Here is a 24397-nt window from a genome sequence, read left to right on the forward strand (position 1 = left end):
AACGTGAGACAGGAAACTATCAACACCCTAGAGGAGAAAGCAGGAAACAACCTCCTTGACCTCCACCGCAGCAACTTCTTACTTGACACATCCCCAAAAGCAAGGGAATCAAGAGCAAAAATAAACTGTTGGGACCTCATCAAGATTAAAAGCTTCTGCACAGCCAAGGAAACAACCCAGAAAATTAATAGGCAACCAACGGAATGGGAAAGGATAGTTGCAAATGACATATCAGATAAAGGGTTAATATCCAGAATCTATAAGGAACTCACCAAACTCCACGCCCGAAAAACAAACAACCCAGTGAAGAAATGGGCAGAAGACATGAACAGACACTTCTCCAAAGAGGACATCCAGATGGCCAACAGACACATGAAACGATGCTCAGCATCCCTCCTCATCAGGGAAATACACATCAAAACCACACTGAGATACCACCTCACACCAGTCAGAGTGGCTAAAATGAGCCAATCAGAGAACTCTAGATGCTGGCGAGGATGTGGAGAAATGGGCACCCTCCTACACTGTTGGTGGGAATGTAAACTGGCACAGCCCCTCTGGAAAACAGTGTGGAGGTTCCTCAGGAAACTAACAATAGAACTCCCCTATGACCCAGCAATAGCACTGCTAGGAATTTACCCAAGGGATAGAGGAGTGCTGATGCATAGGGGCACATATACCCCAATGTTCATAGCAGCACTCTCAACAATAGCCAAAACATGGAAAGAGCCTACGTGTCCATCAACGGACAAGTGGATCAAGAAGATGTGGTTTAGCTATTCGATGGAATACTACATGGCAATGAGAAACAATGAAATCTGGCCATGTGTAGCAACGTGGATAGACCTTGAGGGTGTTATGCTGAGCGAAATAAGTCAGGTAGAGGACAAATACCATATGTTTGCATGTGTAGGTGGATTAGGAGGAACTTAACGGAGGACCTTGGGGGAAAAGAAGGGGGGAAATAGTGGGGGAGAGGGAGAGAGGCAAACCATGAGAGACTCTTGAATGCTGAGAACTGAGGACTGATGGGTGTGGGGGGGAGGGGGGGTGATGGGCATGGAGGAGGGCACTTGTGGGGATCAGCACTGGGTGTTATTTGGAAACCAACTTGACAATAAACTATATGTAAAAATAAAAATGTGGCCCAAGAGTACCAAAAAAAAAAAAAAAAAAACCACTGTACCATATTACGTCTGATCAGTTTAACCAAATCCCCGCAGACTGTTGCTCTTCAAATTCTGAACTGGTTTTTCCTTCTACCCATCCCAAACCCTACGAGCACATAAAACGTGGCTAAAGGGACTGGCTCTGTGCAATGATTCAGGTTTTCCTGCAGTCGTGGGCCAGTATTTCTACACTGCCTAGGTTGCATCCAACTGGTTGTTGCAGAGGCTCTGTGCCCCACAGAAAATAGGCACCTACCCTAAATGAAAGGCGGAATATCTTTCAGAGAAAGGCTTTTTCAGAGAAAGTCTGCATTGTGTTTAAGAAAATTGCAGGGCCAGCATTGTCATAATTTTCAGACAAGGCAATATGTCATGGTGGTTGAGCACACGGTCCTGAATCAGCTAGGTCTGGGTTTGAGTCTTGGCTCAACTCCTCAACATAGATAAGCTTGGACAAGCTATGCTCTAAGCTTCAGTTTCCATACATGCAAAGCAGAGATAATAAATACCGACTATTATTATTGTAGGCTTGGAGGAAAAGACTACTCTGGTGCTAGAAGTTAACACAAGCTCAACGAGAACGATGCAGTATTTATTAGTGGCAAAACTAATAATGATCAGGATGCCATTTAGCACATTTTTATTTTGCACGAGGAACTGCGCTGAGTGCTTAATGTGGATAATTTCATTTAATTCTCACACCAACCCCCATTTTGCAAATGAAGAAACTGAGGTGCAAGTTGGTCAATTAACTTGTTCAAGGTCACACATCCTGACCTTGGTTTTGATTTCAGTTTATTTTTTTAATGTTTATGTATTTATTTTGAGAGAGAGCACACAAACAGGGGGAAGGGTGTAGAGAGAGAGGGAGAGAATCCTAGGCTCCATGCTTTAAACACAGAGCTCAACATGGGGCTTAATTTCATGAACCTCAAGATCACGACCTGAGCTGAAATCAAGAGTTTGGATTCTTAACTTGCTGGGCCACCCAGGTGCCTCCAGGTAGTCTGAGTCTAGAGCCACTACTCTTAACCATCCAGGTAAGCTGCTCGAAGCCCACCATAAGGGTAACCCACTCACCATTCACTCTCTTTGGCATTTTGGAGTAGGAAAGTGGGAGGGATACACAAGTGGCAAAGAAAGTTTCAACCTTCTTCCTTAACCAACTTTTAATCTTCCTGGACCCCCTGTCTCTCCTGCCACCTCCTGACCCAAAGAAATATTTCAGGATAGATGCCGTTTGTGACATGGTTGAAATGCTGATTGTCAAAGGAAGTAAGGAAAACAGATGAGCATGGACAACCCACAAACTAGTAAGTTCCAAAGATATTAAAAATGGGCAGCAACTAGATCATAGAAAAGACAAAAAGAAGAAAATCTTTTGCCATTGTTATTAAAATAGTAGCAAGTGCAGAAAAAAAAAAAAACGGTTTAATTCCTAAAGAAGGAGAGGATGTAAAGCTTTGGCAAGACAGTCTCATGTGGGTATATCTGACCATCAGAATGCACCAACGGTTTCAGAATAAATTTCTCTTTTCAATCCACTTATGAAGACATAGGGGATCATTACAATCTACTTACAAATACAAAGGGAGTCATTAGAATAGAAATACTATTTCTTGGAATATTTGTAGCTGATGTTAGGATTTTTAATTTCCTCCCAAAGACTATCTACCATCCATGAGAACCCGAGGGCACAGCCGTTACCTGTTTTTCCAACGGGACAGGGATTTGGAGGGTCTGGGTAGCCCTGATCTTCACTGAAGTCCTTAGGAATGTTGTCACCAGTCAACTCTGCCACAATGTTTGGAATGTTGCCAAAAGGACCCAAGTGCTGAAGACCTTCATGAGCTCCACCTGCCAGGGAATAAGAATAGTTCACTTCAATGCATTGAATTCACTTCAACTCGTATTTACTCAGGCATACCATACAGGCAAAGTTCTGTGATCCCTGCTGCAGAGGGAGAGAATAAGAAATCAAATAGTTTCCGCCCTTCAAGGCTTACAGCTGTAATTGTAGAAATAGACACCGACTGCATATGTATCATTTTCACACAAGGCACCTTAGATACTTGCCAGAACAGAAATGTTAATACAGGGCCATGGGAGCATAGTTAAGGAAGAGTTTCACTTGGCTGATAGGCTGGGGAGGGCTTCTTAAACCAGTTGGAACTTGGGTGACACTTGGTGTCAGGGTAGGGGAAGAGGAAGAGCAGCAGTTGCATCCTATTCCATGAGAACAGGCTGAAAGACAATACATTTAAAAAAAAATAAAAATGAAATAAAAGAAAATGAAGGAAAAAAGTCGCTGCCCTACTGGCACTGTAGAACCACCATTTAAAACTTGTTATACTTATTTCAATCCTTTCTCCTCTACGTATCTTTTTATATACAAGTGTATATTCGTTTTTCATTTAATATTAAAGCACAAGCACCATCCCAAGTGACTACATGGTCTCTAGTCAGATAATTATAAATGGCTATGTTGTTTTTATGCAGTGGCTCTACTGCAACATATTAATCATTCCCCTATTGTGGGAAATTTAGTGTTTCTCAATTTACTCTTAGGAATTTAATTTTTTCCATATTTTGGATTAATTTTTCTCAGGATAGATTCCCAGAAGTCAAATTACTGGGTCAAAGGCTATAAATATTTTTTATGGCTCCTTATATTATATTGCTAAGCTACTGACCAATTTATAAAATAATGTCAACAACATATGAAAACATCTTTTTTATAACGTCTTTACCAGTATTAGGTTTTATAAAAATAATGTTTGTTTTTCCTGCTAATTTAAAAGTGTTTAGGGAAACTACGGTCTTATTTTGAATGTCTTTGATTGCCAGCTCAGTCAAATATACTTCCAAGTGTTTATTTACGAGCTCTAATTTCTTTATGCAAGTTGTCTGTTTGCTCACAGAACATTAATGTTTCTCTTATCAGTTTTCGTGAACACTCTACATAATAAAGATAATAAGACTTTGGCTGTTACATTCCTTGCAAGCACTTTCCCATTCTGTCTGACTTTGAGTTTCAGTTATTATTGCAATATTTTGCAAACATAAGCTTTTAATATTTACGTCATCAGACTTGCTGCTGTTATTCTTTGTGATTTCTTCTTGTCCTTTTATATTTAAAAAATCGTCCTTTCAGAAGTACTACAGACATTTGGATATTTTAGTTTTTCTATTTTTTAAATTAACTCTTTAGTCCTTTTGTGTTTCAGTGCATATAAAATAAAGAATTATCCCACCAGCATTTGTTAAATAATTGTGTCCTTCTTCACTTAATTTCATTCTTTCAACAAATATTTAAGTACCTCCTTCATAGCAAACCTGCTCTGAGCACCATGGCACAGCAGTGAATAAAAGCAACTTACCTTGTGTAATTTGCTTTACTTACATATAATGTATGCCAATTTCCAGACTCTTTAATCTTCTTGTAGCCTTCATATCCTATAAGGTTCAGGAAGCTTACTTTTCCAGCACTAAAGCAGACTATTTCTTGGAATGAACTCTTATTCAATAATTTTATTGGGACATAGCTCTCCTAATGCACCTGTACATCCTATACATGAAGAGCAAAATCAAAACCCAAAGGTTCCCTGGTTGGTGTGCATGAATTGAGAACTAAAATCAGGTTACAATGGCCATACTTGCACCTCCACAAGAAGGATAGTCTTGCCAATAGGTTATGTTATTTAAGTCCAGTGGGATGAGGCACCCTTTCCCTTGGATGAGCTGTGCGAAGGTTATTGCTTTGACACTTGTTTTTTTTTTTTTTTTTGTTTTGTTTTGCTTTGCTTTTTTGACTGAACCAGCTCCCCTACAGAACGACACATTTTTTTTCTTTGGAAATATTAATACAGTCAGTATGATCATAGTTAGAGCTTAGTGTCCTAGGAATGACACTGTCTTTGAAGTGACTTTGTATTACTCTGTCTTCATTTATTACATGTGATTAAAGTTTACCCTTAACAGGATTATTGTACCTCCTTTAATTTCAAATTCCTCTAGCCCCCAAATACAGACATCATCAAATGGCTGGGCTGTTTCATTTACATTTATATTATATTTCATTACTTTGTGATGAGAACGAATAGCCTGCAAAATTTCCGTGTTAAAAAAAGTATTCTTTTTTGGAAAATTTCCATATAAATGTTTAAAATAACACGTATTTTTGTATCTATCATAATCTATCATAATTTGATGGCTTAACCTATCCCAATCTGATGGTTGTGTGTTCAAATCCATTACTACCAGTAGGTCTCTCAATCTCTTATTGTTCTTTTTGCTTTAGCATTGTGATGCTATGCTAGTTGCCACATTCGAGAACACAAATTCTTCATTTTAATTGTGTTATTAATTGGCTGTTAAGTAAAAAATTAATCGACAAATCGGCTTTCTTCTGTTATCACTGCAGCTTTCATTCTGTTGTTTTGCTTGGTAAATCTTTGATCATCCTTTTATTTGTAACTTTATGTCTCTTTTTTGATGGCTTTTTCAATTCCTGTTGTGGTGCCTGCCTTCACAGACATTCTAGGGATTTATACTTATTACCCCGCTTTAACCCAAGACTTGCAAAAGGTTCAACAGACAGGGCAGTACACTTGGTATTGATATATGTGAAGCTTTGTACAATCTTGGCAATGGAGCCACCCCTTTGCTTGCCATAGGGCACGCTCTCTGCTGTGTGAATACATGTCTCAACTTTTGAAAGCACCCTAGCCTTAAGTGCCAGGAATTATCCAACTTGGCTTAAGGGGGAATGCACGTCTTCTTAATGCTCCATTAGTAATTAATGAGGGAAGCAAACACAGTTTCCTTTATGGAAGTCCTGCCAAGGCTCTGTTTACCTCTGTGCACCAGTGCCATTAAAATGAATGCAGCACTTGTTAGGAGGCAGATGTTCAGCACCAAGCAGATACACTATAACACAGGCTCTTTTAAAACTACATTTAATGATATCAAATAAAGAAACACTGAGATAGGAACCGTGGGAGATACATGAAGGTAACAAATGCTATCCTTTGCTCTCCAGGAGCTTAAATTTTATAGACAAGAAACCACAGATAGGAAATAATTGGAAAATGATATCATTAAGTTTGCAACCAAATGCTAGTTCTCTGGTTCATTAGATTATGTTAGTTTATTGTACCTGAAAGCAAGTCAGTCAATACATTATGATGTGATGGATGCTATTTGTTCCATCTGTCGTAGTTTCAACCAAATACATATTTTTTAAGTTTATTTATGTTTGGGGGGGACGGCAGAGAGAGAGAGAGAGAGAGAGAGAGAGAGAGAGAGAATCCTAAGCAGGTTCCATGCTGTCAGCACAGAGCCAGATGCAGGGCTCTAACTCAAGAGCTGTGAGATCATGACCTGAGCTGAAATCAAGAGTTAGACGCTTAATGGACAGAGCCACCCAGGTGCCCCCCCAAACACATATTTTACACTCTTTAATTAGTCAGTTTTAAGAATATGCATTGAACACATAACACATACGAAGACCTGGACTAAGTGCTGGAAGGTCAGTGGTGAACCAGGTAAATGTGGGTCCTGCTTTCACAGACTACAAAAGATACACAAAGAAAGACACACTTGAAATGCAGGGTTGTAATGCACTCAGAATATAACTAGGATATAGCAAGATGTCATATATGTGACAAAAGAAACATCTAACCCACATGTAGGACACGGGAGGACTTTTTTGCAGGAAGCAACACACCACTGGTTGCATTAGGTACTGTTGAAGACATAAATGTAAAAGACATGGTTCCTGGTCTCTAATTGTCTCTTCATTCTGGGTTCTTTGAGGCTACCACAGTAGACAGTGATGTATGATAAGATACATCCTCTGACATAATCCATTATGGTATAAACTGCAAAAGAGGTGAAATTCAGGAAACAGGGAGCTTGCCAGGAAAACATCCATGGAAGAGGTGACCCTTGAGTTGAATCATGAAAGACAGGATCCATTCCTACAGTGGCAAAAAAAAAGACCACCAATGAGAAAGCAGAAATAGGTGTAAGCAAGGAATGTTTGATCATCAGTGATGAGCACTGTTGGGGAAGGGAGGAGCTGAATGGGAAGGGAGAAAGCCAATGCCAAGCAGACATGTATGAATTAATATAGTAATAAATAGCAATGAAACTTTCTAGGCAGGAGAGACAAATAATTGGATGTTATGTAGAATGTTCATTTAGCAACAATTTAAAGCCCTTGTTCCCATCCAAAGGTCATATCAGAATCGAGGAATTTTTTAAAAATTCCAATGCCCCCTATTCCAGAGCCACCGTATCCAAGTGTCCCTCTGAGGACCACACAATACAGAGGTAGACTAGAAGGAAGTTTAGAAGTCCTGCTCTAAGGCTATTGCTGAACTCAGGGGTGAAGCGACAAGGACTGGAGTTAGGGTGGCTATGGCATGAGTAGGAAAAAAAGAGAGATTTCAAACTGTGCACCAGGGGAAAATGAGTCAAGAGCCCATGAGGTATCCAAAGTGTAGAGGCCCCCTGACTGGAGAAAATAACGCCATCAATAAAAGCAGGATCTTTGGCTACAGCTTTATTTTATTTCAGGCAATTAATTAATTCTATCCTGTGATGATACTTTATCTGTTTCCATCACAGCCCTAGCACTCCACACATGTCTCTAGAATAAAGAGAAAATATTTAATTCTTGCCAAATAGGTTTTAGACTCAGTTTTGATTATGTAAACTTTGCCATCTTTAATAAAATTGGTACCATGCAGCTGTTTATTCTCAAGCTCTAGGCCATCAGTAAATTTTCTTTGCATTGTTAAGGCAGTAAAATGTCAGTCAGTTGAAGTGTTCAGAGGCAATGGAAGCAGGGAGTGGGGAAGAAGCAGAAGAAGACCCTGATTGGTCTGATCCAGGCCAAAGCTGTTAAATCTCCTTCTTGGACTGTGCTGGAAACTCTCCATAAAAATCTGTTGAGGCACTTTTCCACATCTTTGGGGATTTCTCTATCAGCTTTCAGCTCCTTCCTGCATTCCCATCCCCTGCCTTGTGCCTGGTTTCTCCCTCCTCTGTATGTCCCTTTTAGACTGGCAATTCTCTTGTTTCATGCAGTTGGCTATCTGGTCAACTTCAGCTCTGCTTTCCCACCCTACGGATCTGTGCAATGTCAACATGGCCGCTCTCGGCAAGACTCGAAGACCACCAGCTGGGCCGCACACCCCCAACATCCATTTATCCAGGAAAGGTACTAGCTTTTTGTCTGGTTAATTTAAAACTCCCTTTGGTTTTAAATCCATTTTTTTGTCTTAGTGATTTTGAAGATCATTTGTTCTATCCAGTATATGACAATTTAGTACCTACTGACTCCCCAAATTTTACTTGATTCCAAACAGTTATGGGTGTTTTGTTGCATCAGTTGAGTTGTTTAGTTATAGAGTAAATCTCTGGTATCACACCTTACTTTGATGTCATTTGACTCTCCTCAATGTGCATTAAGAAAAAAAAAAAAAACCTGAGTTAAATAAAGTGTCCAATTGTAGTGACAACTTACATAACTCTTTCCTGGAGAATATGGTTTTCCATATAGTATCCACATCACTCAAGTATCCCCTTTTTAACATCCAGATTCATTTATTTAACCATTTTAAAGGAAAATGTTCACTATGACTTTTCGGTAAAGGCTTTAAACAGCAGCCTTGGAATGGGACTTCCCCTCCTCTTGGTAATTTGTGACTATTATTAGCAATATCAATGACTATCTTGAGATGCAGCCGTGTGTTCTCAGAGTAAGGAAGTGAACACAGTGATATCACCATACTACACAGTCCCAGCTGCTATGGCTTTTACAGCTCTTCATCCCCTTCCTCCTTGTAAGCTGTTAATCCCAGTCCTAGATCCTTTTCATAGCAAAGTGCATACATACATAAAGAGGTCCTGAAAATTCCCTTCTCTAATTTGCTTTACTGTGCACATAAATCACATGGGGATCTTGTCAAAAAGCAGGTTCTGATTAACAGGGTAGGCCTGAGACTCTGCATTTCTAACAAGCTCCTAGGTAATGATGATGCTGTCGGTCCACACATGACACTCTCAGTGCCAAAGGGCTAGAAAATGAGAGAGCCAGACTTATTTGAATTCTATATAAAATAAGGTTAAATTATCTCTGAGAGAGACATTCATAGCATCTGTGACATCTAGAGTGGCTGCTGAAAGGCTATCTTAAATTCACTTGAGATTTCAGATAAAGGAGCTGTGGCTACTGTTGACATCCTTTTACTGAAAGTTTTATTCTAATTATAGAGGCATTTGCTCACATTTCACAAGGAAAGGATGCCACTGCACCCTTTCTCATTCAAATGAATTCTGTGAGAATCAGAAGTTAATACTTCCGTCTTGAAGGTAAGTTCTCAAAAGTGATGTCCGTCACAGAGCCTGACACCCTTACACCATAATCCAAGGGTCCCTCCTAGCTGGAACTGGTGGGCACAGTTTCGGTAAGTCAAAGTTGGTCAGAAATGAAGAAGGTAAGTGGGGTCCTGCACCACTACTGCTTTCTTGTACCATTAGAGTTTCAATAGTTTCAAAGTACTTTATATCCCCAGTAAAAATGTTTTAAGTGAGATAAGACAAGAATTGCATCTCATAACTGAGAAAGTGAGTCCTAGGAGATTGTTCCTTGCCTGAAGCCACTCAGCAAGTTGGTGCTATTCGGAGCCTGGGACCCCAGCACTCTTCCCACTCCACAGTGGCACCAGGGGAGCCCCTAAAAGGCCCTATGCAGCCATCCTGTACCCTTTACAGTGGGTTTTCATCTTCCCAAGATAAGCTCTAGTTCCAAAGCAGTAGTCGTAGAATGACCTGTCAGAATACCAGGGGCCTCTCTCATGTTTTCTAGGTCCCTCTGGGGGCTCCAAAGGGCAAGTGACCAGGGGGGTCAACTTCCCAACACAGCCGGGCACCAGCAGAACGACTCTGGGATGGGCAGCCAGCCATAGTCCTCGCTACTGTGGTTCGGAGGTGTCCGTGCCAGCCTCAGGCTAGAGGTTTAGAGCCTCAAGATGCAGCCCTTGCCCTGCGGGCTCTGCCTCCCAATTCAGTAACACCGTGACCAGCTCGCAGCCAGGGTGTCCCCAGCACCTCCACCCACCCGCAGCACCACGCAGGGGCTGCCCGTGGACCCACACCACCGGGCGTCCGTGCTGGGCAATAAAGGAGAATTGTGGCTGGGCAGCCTGGTGCCAAGGAGCCCGTCAGCCACCTCATAAAAAGGCAGCTCCGTGAGGAGACTCTGGCAGGGAGCGGGCCCAGTCTCCTGAATACCAGCCATTCAGCTGAGGGAACAGGAGCCAGCAGTTTTCACTTAGGTCACCACAAACAGCCGGCGCTAAAAATACCCTGCGGTCCGGGCCTTCGTTTCTCCTTCACGTCCCCATACACCGTTTACAAAGCCACCGCGAGTTTTCTTCTGTCAGTGGTCTGGGACACAGAAGCATCACACAGGTGACTCTAGTGAATGCTGCTCGCCTTCAGTCTCCCCCCTCACACTCCTGATGGAGAGTGGGCTAGAGGAAGGCAGAGGAAAATGGGCCGATGAGGCGTGGAACCTGGCTTCAGAGACTGCAGAGGACGCAGGACGGGGACAGCGTGCAGCGCCAGGGTGGCTGTGAAGGGACGAAGAGGAGCCCTTGTCATAGGAAACCCTGAGGGGCCACAGTGAGGAAGGGCCTGCAAGTTTGGTTTTGCCCCCACATTTGAGGCAAACACGTAACTTTTACAGAAAGTGCTATCACTTCTCAAAGATGGGAGACCTGTCACCTCCCCTCCATCGGCGCCGTGGCTTTCTCCTTAGTACAGCATTCAGGAAGCTCTGCTACCCGTGATTGCCTGCGTGGCAGCCAAGAACACAGAAGCACGGAGAAGAGTTAATACTTAGCTCGTATTAATGGAGGGGGGGAATACCTGAAAAAAAAAATGGTCAACTTCAGGGTGGGATTTAAAATGTTAGCTAACATTCACGGTTCTGCTTCCTTCCGGCCAAATCATTTAAATGAGCTAAAAAGAAGAAAAGATAAAGAGTAATTTCTGTATGTGTCCTTCCTCAAAATGAACTCTGTTATATTAAAGCATTTTTGCCTTGACTCCCAGTAAGAAATGAGTCCCCAAAATCAAGCATAATTTTGAAAAGCGGCTAATTTTCATTTAGTAGGACCCTCAGAAAGGAGAGCACCTTTCATACAAAGAACCTTTTAGAGCTTCCTGTTGGTAGGACTCTGGGTTCAAGTCCACATTCTGTCCCACATTTGAGACTATCCCACTCTCTCTGGATCTCAATTCCCTTCTTTTGAACTTGGGGATAGTATGCTTGTGGGGATCAGATAAGAGATATGTAAAATGCTTAGCTCACTGCCCGGTATGTATGTAGTAAGCACTCAATAAACATTTGCTGCCTTTTATTATCCAATCAATACTTTCTGATCAGCATTGGAGTTTTGACCTGCTCCGTTTCTGACCTGGGCCAGTTCACCCCTCCTTAGGCAACCTGGTGGCCCCCTGCTCCCAGGAGGTCACCATATTGATGCCGAACTTAGTGCAGACACCCGATCTTAGTGCAAGACAGCCCAGAACCCCTGGGCTCAAGCGATCCTCCCGCCTCAGCCTCCCGAGGAGCTGGGACTACAGGCGCGCGCCACCGCGCCCGGCTCCAATCAATAGTTTCTAACAGCACAATTAACACAGCCCAAATTAACAATCCTATGTATTGTTCATTCTGATGATCACAGTCCTGTATCTGAGCCAGTGAGCAATAGAGGCTCAAAACAGTTGAACTTTTTATTAACAGCATCGCCGCCTTATCCACTTAAAACTACATGGATAAGTTTTACTTAAAACTTGGTAACTAAGTTACTACCTGGACTCATTCTATTTTTTTTTTTTTCAGAGCAGGCATCCTCCATTCTTTCCCAGGTGGCATAATCCCTTCTCTTAAGGATTTGTCATGCAGTTACAGGGGATAAAACACATCCACATAAACACGTATCTGATGTCAGTGCCGGTTTGTGAAGGAGACTGTGAGCACGAAGGGGACAGAGTAATACGTGTCCGAGAATGAGAACGATGAACACAGAATCATTTACAGTTGGAGATGGGTGTGATGGTCTCAACTCTCCTCCTTGTTGGTAACAGAATTTAGTTGAAGCTGTTTATAATGGTGAAGACTTATGTTGCAAAATCCACATTCTCTAAACCCATGACAAGTGACCCCAAAGCACACAGAATTTGGTAATTGAGAAAAACAAAGGAATGATTCTATCTCTGCTGAACTGGCTTATTCACTGATTTGCCCCAGGGCGGGGGCTGGTCCAGGCATTTGCTAGAGCCATCCTAATGCTCTGAGTGCCAGCCTAGTCCCTCACAGGGACCTCCCGGACTAGCCCACATCACCACCACCAACATCATCATCATCATCATCATCATCATCATCATCACACTTGACTGCACCCTCTTAAAGGTGCAGGAGAGATTCGAATCTGCTGGCAGAGAAGCAAAACAAAATTCATTGTTCAGATATTCTGTCTTGTAAAGCATTTGTTTTCATTCCTTTCCTCTCTTCTTCTGCTTCCGCCCTCATACTAGGATCTAAAAAAACTCAGGCTCCTCTGGGACCAAAGGCCACATTATCATCATCTACTCGGAGGCACGCAAACAGCAAAGGCAGCAACTCGGAGTCGAAGCATACTGCATCTGTGGTTTTCACATCTACATATGCTCCCAATTTAGGATCACAAGCAGAATTGTTTATTCTAGAAAAGCTTTTTAGTTCACTTTTAAGGTATTTTGCTTAGGCACTGCTCGCTTTTCAAAAGAAGAAAATGTGTATTTTTTTCCAAAGGGGTGTTTGTTTTGGCTGTTTGCTCATTTGCAAAAGTTCAAATTTTATTCTGCGAATTTAACTAATTCTGCAGCCACCACAAGCCCCATCCCTCCCCCCGACGCATTGGCACAAAACCCCAAATTAGAATAAATACATTAACTTGAAAATGAGGCACTTTGAGGATAGCTGTGAATTTTGTAGGTTTTTGAAAAAGCCACTTTAATAGGTAATTTGCAGTAGCACTTTTAATCCCTTCATATAACTTTATTTGCTGCCCGAAGTGAAGTCTCTCTTCGGCAATTTGTATGGAGGCCAAGTCTGTTTTTGCACTGAGGTTCAGGCCCATTTGGGGTCCTTTAAAACCTTTATTCTACAATTCTTGCTGAAATTATAGGACTTAACTGGGAGTTAAGAGTGGAGCTTAAATTGAGGTATCAATTACTGTTGAAAAAATAATGTGACATTTAAGCAAAATTGTGGTACGGGCTGAGATTGGGTGAGGACGTGGAGAAAACTGTAAAAGGAAGTCAAGGTATAAACTCAGGTCCTTTAGCACTTGGTCGTATCTAGAGTCCTGCTGGCTCCAATTATTTAAGCTCCCCACTTGGTCTTCCTTTCTGAAGCTCTGCTTAACGGATGACGCCCTGCGTCCAGAGTCACGCCCCACATCTCTGTTCTCAAAGACCTAACAAGTCCACATGTCACTCCTCTAGGTAAGGTTTCTCACTAACGACAATGAGTACTAATTAACATGTGCTACTTGGCTCCTGTGCGACATGTTTGCACCTCAGAGAAATTCTATGGTATTCCCTGTAACTTAGTAGTGACTTCTCTCCCAGGAGTCCCTGGCTCCCTGGTGTGCCACCTGAAGAGACGACGAGACAACACAACAGTACAGGTTCTCGGGTGAGAAGAAAGGGCAGGGGCAGTACCCATCCTGGAAGGCAGGCAGAAATCAACACAAACAGGACATCAGGGGCCAGACCAGAGCCAAGTAAATGGCTAGGAGGTTTATAATTAGTGATGGGTGTGCAAGCAGATAGCATCCACCACAAAGGGGAAGGATAAGGAGGTCTACAGAAGCCTGGGACACAGGGAAGCAAGGAAAGGGAGTGCCAAGCGATGATGTCAACACCAAGACATGTGACAGTGGAAGTAATCTTCTGCCCCAGACTCAAAGCTTTTTTTTTTTTTTTTATTCTGAGAGAGAGTGGGAAGGGCAGAGAGAGAGAGAGAGAGAGAGAGAGAGAGAATCTCAAGCAGGCTCAGCACTGTCAGCGCAGAGCCTAATGTGGGTTTGATCTCATGAGCCGTGAGATGATGATCTGAACCAAAACGAAGAGTTAGACGCTCAACTGACTGAGCCACCCAGGTGCCCCTCTTCTTCTTTTAATTCCAGCCCTGGAAAGGGAGAGCAGGTGGTGTGTGTGTTGGAGAGTAGGGGTGGGGAGTTCGCTCAGATGGAATCTTCTACAAACCTCTGATACAATTGTCCTGGCCTGTAGTTTTCCCATCTCACACAAATATTCCCAACTTCTTTTTGCATCCCCGTAATCTTTGCCTGGTATTAATAAGAATAAAACAACATCTTTGGGAGGAGCACTGGGTGTCATATGTAAGAGATGAATCACTGGGTTCTACTCCTAAAGCCAAGACTACACTGTATGTTAACTAACTTAAGAAAACAAAACAAAAGAATAAAACAACATGAAAACAACAAAACCCGCTTAGCTCCTTATTAGGGTGTCAACTAAGTGCCAGGCACCATGCCTAGGGTGAGGCCCAATGGCATGTTGAAGGAGACACACAGGTGGCTGGCCACAAAGCTGTGTGGAAAGCGGCAGATAGCTCATACTTATGGGGTCTAGAAGAGAGGAATCTGGCAACATATTCTCAGGCAGGTGAGGTACCCCGTGTAGTAGACACTGAAATTATAACTCACAGGCTTCTTTTGAACCTTAAAAATGGTGGGGCACCTGGGTGGCTTCGTCCGTTGAGCATCTGACTCTTAATTTCAGCTCAGGTCATGATCTCATGGTTCATGGGATAGAGCTCTGCACTGGGCTCCATGCTGATGGTGCAGAGCCGGCTTGGGGTTCTCTCTCTCTCCCTTGTTCTGCCTTTCCCCTGCTTGCACACATGGTGCACATGCTCTCTCGCAAAATAAATAGTGTTTTAAATGACAATCTTTTTTACCCACAAATGGTAATAGGGATGAAGAAAGCATAATTCAAATTCACAAATAAGTCCAGACTTATGTTTAACACATACTTTGTAAGACAGTTTTAAAAATAGCTTTAAAAAATAATTTAAAAAATTTTTAAATGGCTTCAGGCTCTCCACCTGTGCCCTCAACTAAAATTTTAACTAGAACATCTGCTGAAAAACAATGTTGGCCTGAGTGAATTTCACAGTCCCTTGTTACTTGGAATAGTACACTGTTAAGACCATCCTGTAAAAATATAATTGGAACCACACAGGTGGGCTTAAATTGTCTAGTAGCTTTGTTTCAAAAAGTAAAAAGTAGTAAGTTAAATTTAGTAATTTACTTTATCCCAAGATATCCAAAATATTATCATTTCAGCATGCAATCAATATAAAAAATGATGGATGAGGGTTTTTTTTTTTTTAACTATCTTCAAGATCTGGTGTGTAGTTTATACTTAGGGTGCATGATCATCGAACCAGTCACATTTTGAGTGATTAGTAGCACCACCCATGTGGCTGGTGTCCATATTGGATAGCTCAGGTTCATAGAGGAGGCTTGGAGGGCAAAAATACAGACTCTATGATCCACCTGCTTGAGTTTGATTCTCAGCTCCCTCACACCAGCTTTATGACCTCATGTATAAAATGAGGATATAAGTAATGTCAATCTTAAGGGGCTGGTAGGAGGATAAAATAAAATAAAATAGTCCTGGGACACCTGAGTGGCTCAGTTGGTTAAGCACCTGACTTTGGCTCAGGTCATGATCTCACAGTTAGTGGGTTTGAGCCCTGGGTCAGGCTCTGTGCTGGAGCCTGCTTCGGATCTTGTGTATCCATCTCTCTCTGCCCCTCCCCTGCTCACACTCTGTCTGTGTCTCAAAAATAAATGAAAACATTAAAAAAAAATTTTAATAAATAAATACATAAAATAGTCCTTGTAAGGCTTTTTGCATGGATCTGGCAAATATGAAGTGGTTGTCATTTGACAATGCACGAGCTCTATACTTAGAAACATACATGAGCCCAGGCAAAAGATCTTACCTATTTGAATATTCATTTTCCTTCTCTGTAAAACAGGACAATAATACTTCCCTAAGAAGATTAACTGATACAAACATAGCATTTAATAAATGTTCACTTCGATCCCCTTGGTTCCGATGTCAATAAACAGAGAGATAGCCAAAGGGCCAGTAGAGCGGGAACAGAGGTAAACAGGCCTAGATAATTGGCAAAGTGGATAGTCACGAGGTGACTACTTGAGCAAGCATCCAGATGGTTCCAACCTACTTCAGGCAGTTTGAGAATACCCACTAGATGTGTTTCTTTGGAAGTCCCTTTACTAGAAGTTCTGCAATAACAAGCAGGTTCACAGATTCACAAGTCACTGGAGGCTATGTCTGCCTCCAGTGCCTCTTATGCGATATGCCCCTGGGTATGTCTAATTCCACAGACAGTCATTCACTATTTTAAAATTATAGCCATGGGGCATCTGGGTGGCTCAGTCAGTTAAGCATCCGACTTCGGCTCAGGTCATGATCTCACAGTTCATGGGTTTGAGCCCCACATCGGGCTCTGTGCTGACTCATCGGGCTCTGCAGCTCAGAGCCTGGAGCCTGCTTCAGATTGTGTGTCTCCCTCTCTTTCTAACCCTCCCCTGCTCACACTGTCTCTCTCTCTTTCTCTCAGAAAGAAATAAAAAACATTAAAAAAAATAAAATTATAGCCATGACTCGACTCCCTTGATTGTAATAAGAAGAAAAAAACCAATTTATTTGTTTATTATATAATTCAAAATCTCTGATGGTAATGGTCTTGACTGCTTTTCTACCCAAAAGTTTTCTTTTTCATATTTAGTGGCTTATACAAGATTTTGAGAAGGAAAACTTAAAAATTTTAATTAAAACCATATCCTAATTGTCTTTCTGCTCTTCTGCATATTTGTTTATTTTTTCTTAGCAATGATTTGTTAAGAGTTTTGGAATTACCAGGGAAGAGCTTTTTAGGATGTTTGAAATCCATGATTCAAACCAGGGAGGGACACAAGAGGGATGGCATTGGTTGTGACATCAGGGATAACTGGCCATTCCTCAACTCGCCTGGGAATCATCTGTGTCTGCGCCCTTCAAGAAGATGTTGTAAACCCTCCCCCCGACCCCGAGCTCATGCTTTAACCTTCCAGAAGGTTTGCTTCTGAATGACAGTAAAACTGGGTGATACTGAGGGCTTCATCCATTTCTCTCACCAATGGAGAGGGAAATATTAGTAAGATACAAGGAATACTTGGTTTTACCTAGAGGGACTTATGACTTCACAGCTCTGGCTCTTCATTCCTCCACATGAATTCAATAAAAACTAAATATTAACAGTAAAAAATGAAATAAAGGAAACATAATATAAACACCTTTCATAAAGTCATTCATTTTCCTCCTGACTCTAGATTGATTGATTGATTGATTCATTCATTCATTCATTCATTCATTCATTCATTGGAGAGACAGCATGGGTAGGAGAGAGGGACAGAAGGAGAGAGAGAATCTCAAGCAGCCCCCACACTCATCATGGAGCCAGACATGGGGCTCAATCCCATAATCCTGGGATCATGGGGCTCAATCCCATGACCCTGAGCTGAAATCAAGAGTCCGACACTCAACCTACTGAGCCACTTAGGTGCCCCGACCTTAGCTTTATTCCTACCTCTGTGTTGTATCTTTCACAAAGTGACAGAAACCAGGATTTTTTTTTAAGTATAGGAGTAATGCAAATGTGATCAGTTAAATAAACAGAATTGTGTGAAGATGACTTAAAAAATGGAAATAAATTTCTTAAGAATATGCACAGAGATTATGCAGGATACTCATGTTATTCTAGTTATTTCAAAGGCATTATGTACATTTTGGGGAAAAGTGGCCCTGATGAATAAATGTACTTTTAATTCATTTCAAGGTGGTGATATGATATTTAAGGGACTTGGGGGGAGAGGGGGTGCTCAGCCATAGAAAAGTCATTTAGACCTGGACAGGTTTTCTATCCAGAAACCCCAAAGGGTTTTTAGTCATGTTGAGGTCCATTCCCCATCTGAGAGAGGAGAATGTCTGAGGAAGAAGACTCTCTGAGACCAAAGCTGGGGACAGAAACAGACTGGGCTCCCTTAGGCACCCCTAGCCCAGACCACGGTTCCACAGTGGGGAAGGAAGCCATATCAGCAGTTGCCATGTATTCAAGCCTCATCTCTTCAGCTGGACTTCAGTTTCCTCACCTCCTCCTGTCCCCTTTAGCATTCTTTATGTGGAACAGATCCTCAATACATATTTGCTGACAGAACAGCTCCATTCCATGCGACTGGAGGTAAATGAACTGGTTCTCAGCAGGATGCACATTATTTACATAAACAAAAGGATCTGGTAGAACACATATGACCAGGGAATTTGCTATGACTGTTCCTAAGAGGGGGATTTATAGTGAAACACGAAGTGTAAGATTCAGAATGAAGCCCTTCATTTGTACAGGCGACTTCCAAAGCCTTGGACCTAATTTTGCATTTGTAATTTTGTATTATGTTTCTTAAAGAGGATTTCTAAATTGCATAAGCTTCAGGCCTCATAAAACTTGGATCTGCTCCGGGCTGTTCTTAAAAGCCATCCATGACCGCCATCTTGGATTTTTCATCTGTCATCATTGTAACTCCTACTCATCCAAAGCAAATATAAATCAATTAGCTCTGTAACATTGGACAAATTAGGTCTGGGTTTCCTCACTTCTGAAAATGCAAACCGGTTGGATATGATCCCTCTGATTCCAAAAGGGAGAGATGTGGCAAAGTAAGGCATAGTGGGGAAAGAGGAAGAGCAAAGGATCCGACCCTAGCCTTAGTCCCAACTGTACTAACAGCTGGTGTATGGCGAGGAACTTTCCCTCAAGGCTCAGTCTTCCCTACTAAGAAATGAGCAGGTGGACAAGATGTTCTCTAACGTCCCATGCTGACCTGTGATTCAATGCCCTACTTCATGCCATGTGCCACATCTCACCCTACTCTCACAATGGCCCTCGGGGGCATTCACTACAATGTTCTGGCGAGCCTCAGACTTCTAATTCAGTGTACCCTCTGCTATACCATATTGCACACATTTGCCAGCTGAACAGTGAATAAGGCTGATGTCATCGGCTTTGCTGGCCTTCAAATATGCACTGCTGTCATGCTGAGTCAAGGATGACACTGACATGAACCAGCGTTGCAACGTGGCAGATGATGAGGGTATGGCTGCTTTCCCAGGAGACGCACTGGATTTAAAGCTGCAGCTGGTAGAGCCAGTCTGCAGGGAAAGGCCATTTTATTCTCACATCTCTGCTCAAAAGCAGGTTTCCTTTTCTCCATGACTCGACTGCCCATTGCTGACAGCCAGACTATCAGTAGAACCACCTGGAACACCAAAACAAAACAACAAAACAAAACCAAAAAAATCTTCACAGTCCAACCACCCAGAACTACCAAATTTAAATTCCTGGAGATCTTGGGGGCCAGGAAATGTTATGTCTAAAATCTTCCCAAGTGATTCTTACTATTAGGTCAGAAAATCACTGTTGTAGGTAGTTTCCTCTGTCCTAACTGGCCCCGTTAATGCTACAGCCCTTGAAATAATCAACTAACTACCCTGACATCTCTTGCCACAAGGTAAACCAGGGCAGTAATAACAGTCAGAAAACAACCCTGTCACAGAAGACCACCTATTGTATATACCATATTTCAGATACATCAGTACATTTATATGAAATGTCCAAAGTAGACAAATTCATTGAGACAGAAGTTGGATTAGTGGCTACCAGGCTCTGGGATAAGGGAGGGTGGGGACAGGGTGGGGAGCAGGTGTGAGGATTGGGAGAATGACGGCTGCAGGGAATGGGTTACCTTTTGGAGGTGATAAAAATCACCCGCACGTGCAGGCGCGGCATGCCAACTTGTGATTAGTTACAAACCCTAATCAACAAATGTCCCATGTGTCTGACTGACACTTGGTCTCCTTATCACCTCGCTCATCTAGTGACCATGTAGCAATTCCCTTCCCTGGCCCTCCCACACCAGAGAAACCAAATCGTCCCGGGCCAATGGCACCACCTGGTGGCCATCACAAGAAATGCCCAGCCAAGTATTTCTGTACCACTTCTCCAGAGTCTGGGGACCTCATGCACAAGCCAGTCTCCCTTTTTTCTTCTTCCCAGTTCAGGGTACATGAATTCTTGTTAGGTAACCTACAATTTATACACAAGCATTCCCTTCCATCCCTTCTCCCAGCTCTTGCTCTGTGTCTCCCTCTATTGCTACTTAAAAAAGCAATAAGGAATTTCAGCTCTAAGTGAACTGTGAAGAAAGTAGCAAATCTTCAAGTTATGAGACATGTTTCGATTTACTGAACCAGCAATGCAACTCATTAACAAATATTTCAGAGAATAAAAAAAGCAAATATATAATCGAGGGAAAGATGGTCAATTTTGTTGGTAATCGAATGTAAATGACAACAATGAGGGGTAATTTTTACTGTCAAAGGAGAGGTTAAGAAAGGTAATCTTAGTTAACAAGCGAGACAAGATTCCTGCAAACAGATGAAGAAAAAGCAGCTGGGTTAACCCAACATTTTCAGAAAGCAATGGGACAGTGTGGAGGAAATGGAGCCTAAAAATAGGACCTCGACCCAATTTTTCTTTTCAGCAATTGTTTAATGATATACAAAAGGTTCTTGATATAATATTAAGTCTAAACATTCAGATAAAAATTTAAGACTAAAAATTCAGATAAAAAAAAGTGTGAGTTTCCAAAACTACATACACATGCACGGAAAAAGATACTGGAAGGAAATATACCAAATGTTGAAAATGGTGAGATTATAAACAATTTATGTTCCAAGTCATCCACAATGGACTGTATTATGGTTATAAGAAAAATTACTATAAACATAAGTGAACCATATCATCTAAAGTCTTTAAGGGTATCCCCCAAATTTCTTTCTGAAAGTGCAGTGGCAGGAAAAATAGCCACTAGAGCAATGGTTCTCCACTGTTGACTGGCTGTGGACAGTATTTGGAGACATTTCTGGCTGTCACAAGCTGGGGGACTCTACTGGCATCCCAGTGGGCAGAGGCCAGTGATGCAACACCCATAACAGAGAACTGTCTAACCCAATGTCAAGAGTGTTGAGAGTGAGGGGCGCCTGGTGGCTCAGCCTGTTAAGCATCTGACTTTGGTTCAGGTCATGATCTCGCAGTGTTTGAGTTCAAGCCCTGCATTGGGCTCTGTGCTGACAGCTTAAGAGTTTGGAGCCTGCTTTAGATTCTGTCTCCCTCTCTGCCCCTACTCCACCCACAGTCTGTCTCTTTCTCTCTCTCTCAAAAATAAATTAACATTAAAAATTTTAAAGAAAGAGTGTTGACAGTGAAAACCTTGCTCTAGAGTTGGTCTTGACCAACTCATGGGATATGAATCCAGATCCTGTCCCCCTTAGCTGGTCAATCCTGCTCACATGCTTTATACCTCACCTTATAACTTGCCTTTACAAAAAAGTATCATCGCGTAGGATTTTTGAGGATTTTTAAATAACACTATATAAAATGTCAGGCAAATAGTAGATAAAAAATAAATATTAGTTCTCTTCTCCTTAGAACCACATTTAAAGAACTAACACTCTCATTCAATGTTTTGCTTCCTTTTGTTAGGCATTATATAAAAAGAGTTCTTCCAACCTTTTAGTATCTCCCAATTACCCATTCCTCTTTATTTTTAAACAATTTTTTAATGTTTATTTATTTTTGAGAGACAGAGCATAAGCAGGGGAGGGACACAGAGAGACAGGCACATGGAATCCGAAGCAGGCTCCAGGCTCTGAGCTGTCACCATAGAGCCCAATGTGGGGCTCAAACTCAAAGACCACAGGATCATGACCTGAGCCGAAGTCGGTAGCTTAACTGACTGAGCCACCCAGGCGCCCCTCCCAATAACCCATTTCAAACATAGTGTGCTCTCCCTGGATTCAAGAGTTTCAATATTCAAGTTGATAGGATGGAAAAAAAATGAATTCTTGGGTCTACAATAGTGATTACCAAAAACCCATGGAGGCAAACGTTCTAAGTGACTGCAGGCTAACATAGGTGAAACGCAGATCTCTGGTTCCAACACTGCCCAACTGGGTCTGTCCTATGATTGAAAGGCTGAGCCTACGGACCACCAAAGGGCACATGCATAGGTGTCCTGTGTGCATCTCTCATTATCAACAGAAGCTACACGTGAATGATTGGGGCTCATCCATCCACTTGAGTTTCTTGTGCTTTTCCCTTGCACTGAATGATCCAGCTCTATTTTTTTTTTTAATGTTTTATTTATTTCTAGGAAAGAGAGACAGCGTGAGCAGGGGAGCGTCAGAGAGAGAGGGAGTGACAGACTCTGAAACAGGCTCCAGGCTCTGAGCTGGCAGTCAGCACAGAGCCCGACGCGGGGCTCGAACCCACGAACCGCGAGATCATGACCTAGGCGAAAGTCGGACGCTTAACCGACTAAGCCACCCAGGCACCCCGATCCAGCTCTATTTTTAAGTCTGCTCATAGACATGAAAAATAAGTCTAAGGAGAGCAGAACTGTAGACCCGAGACACCCTTCCTCCTACTTCTACATCAGAGCAGTGTTGGCACTGCCTAGTGGAGCCGTCGGACATCCCGCCATTGCCTCTCGCTCTTTTGCCTGAACTGGAGCAAGGCTCCAATTCACACGCACTCCTCAAGGCTGTCATGGAGGGGGAGAGAGGTCATCTCCACTGGAGCACCAGTGAACAGAATGAAGCATCATGGCCATGGACCTGGTGTGTTGGGAGCAAGCTGACCGCTCCCTGCCTGCAGGCACATCTTGCTAGTCTACAGACCAGACCCCTAGGCACCAAAACTCTGCCTGTAAAAAAAGCCAGAGGCACTTACCAGGCTCCAGTGTGCTGTATACAGATCTAGTTAAGTGAGAGCCAACTGCCAAAAATTCTCTTCACTGACCACACATGCAAAAAAAAAAAAAATCCTTGTGCAATGAGTATAATGCATCACTTGCTGTCAGAATAACAGCTCTTCCCCTTCCCTTCGGAAACATTTTCAGACAATGACACCTGCGTTATTGCCATATTTTTGCACACTCCAATGAGCAAGGACTATTCAGATTCTGCACAAACTCAACAACGGTCCCTCCCATCATCCACTGAAGGACTAGAAAAAAAAAAGAGGCCAAAGAAGAAATAAACTAAGAGACAGGAGAGGAGACCCGCTGGTCCAATTCAGAAAACAGGCGTCTTTGATAGTTTACAGCAGAGAATTTTCTTCCCATCAGGCCCATCCATTCCTGCTGCTTGCGAGGAAAATGTTAGTCACTTGCATCTTGTCCAAGCTGTGTGGGGCTTGCTGACATGGCCTGCTGAGCTGTCGTACCAGAAAGTGGCATCGAGAAGGCCCCTGGGGCCTCTGCAGGGCAGGCCATCACCTGGACTGAACGTCCCCTAAGCCACAATCTCTGTCTTGTGCAAAGAAAAACTCCGACAGGCTACTGGAGGAAGCGGCCAGTGGAGCCATGAGCCTGCCATGACTGGGACGGGTCTATCAGCATGGCCACTTCAGGCTCTGGGTATCACTCTGCCTTGGTCAGGCCAAATGCCAGTGGCCACTTCTCTTCCCGCTGGCTGCTGAGCCACCACCCGCTGGGGACCGTGTATACTCTAAGTGCTGGGCATGGTCCATGTCTGAGCCACTGGGACCGTGTAATCAAATGGGCCTGAGTGAAAAACCACACGGAAAAGGTGAAGCTGCTACAGCAAAGGTCCATTTTACAGGTTGCTCAGCATGCACGGAGCACTGCAGAAAGCATGTTCCCTTTATTATCTTTCTGACATCCGTAAATTCTGAGTGACTGATACCTGTCTCCACCCCAAAGATACCTGTCTCCACCCCAAAATCCCAAGGGTGTTGGTGTCAAACGTGCATGTATTTATCCAACAGAAAAGGAAATATCCAATCCACACTCACACCCGATACCACTACCAGCACTGCCAGCATTTAGGGCATCTCCAGATTTGGGGCGGCCTTTTTATCTGCAGCTGACTGAATAGTCTTCTTGACTTTAAAGGTGCTTCTACAACCCATTTCATGGAAAAAG

At 42.7% G+C, this 24397-nt stretch overlaps 1 protein-coding gene across 2 annotated transcripts in view; it reads right to left on the reverse strand.

The window, feature by feature from the left end:
* The window catches only part of LOC120241880 (neuroendocrine protein 7B2), a 61047-nt gene that overhangs the window by 17126 nt on the left and 19524 nt on the right, over positions 1 to 24397 (reverse strand). For both annotated transcript variants that reach the window (XM_039247262.1, XM_039247261.1), the window contains exon 3: positions 2877 to 3026. In XM_039247262.1, coding sequence (XP_039103193.1) covers positions 2877 to 3026 — 150 coding nt within the window. The remainder of the gene's footprint in view (positions 1 to 2876; positions 3027 to 24397) is intronic.

This window comes from Hyaena hyaena, unplaced genomic scaffold, assembly GCF_003009895.1.
Source record: "Hyaena hyaena isolate Hyena2069 unplaced genomic scaffold, ASM300989v1 scaffold_292, whole genome shotgun sequence".
Taxonomy (NCBI): domain Eukaryota; kingdom Metazoa; phylum Chordata; class Mammalia; order Carnivora; family Hyaenidae; genus Hyaena; species Hyaena hyaena.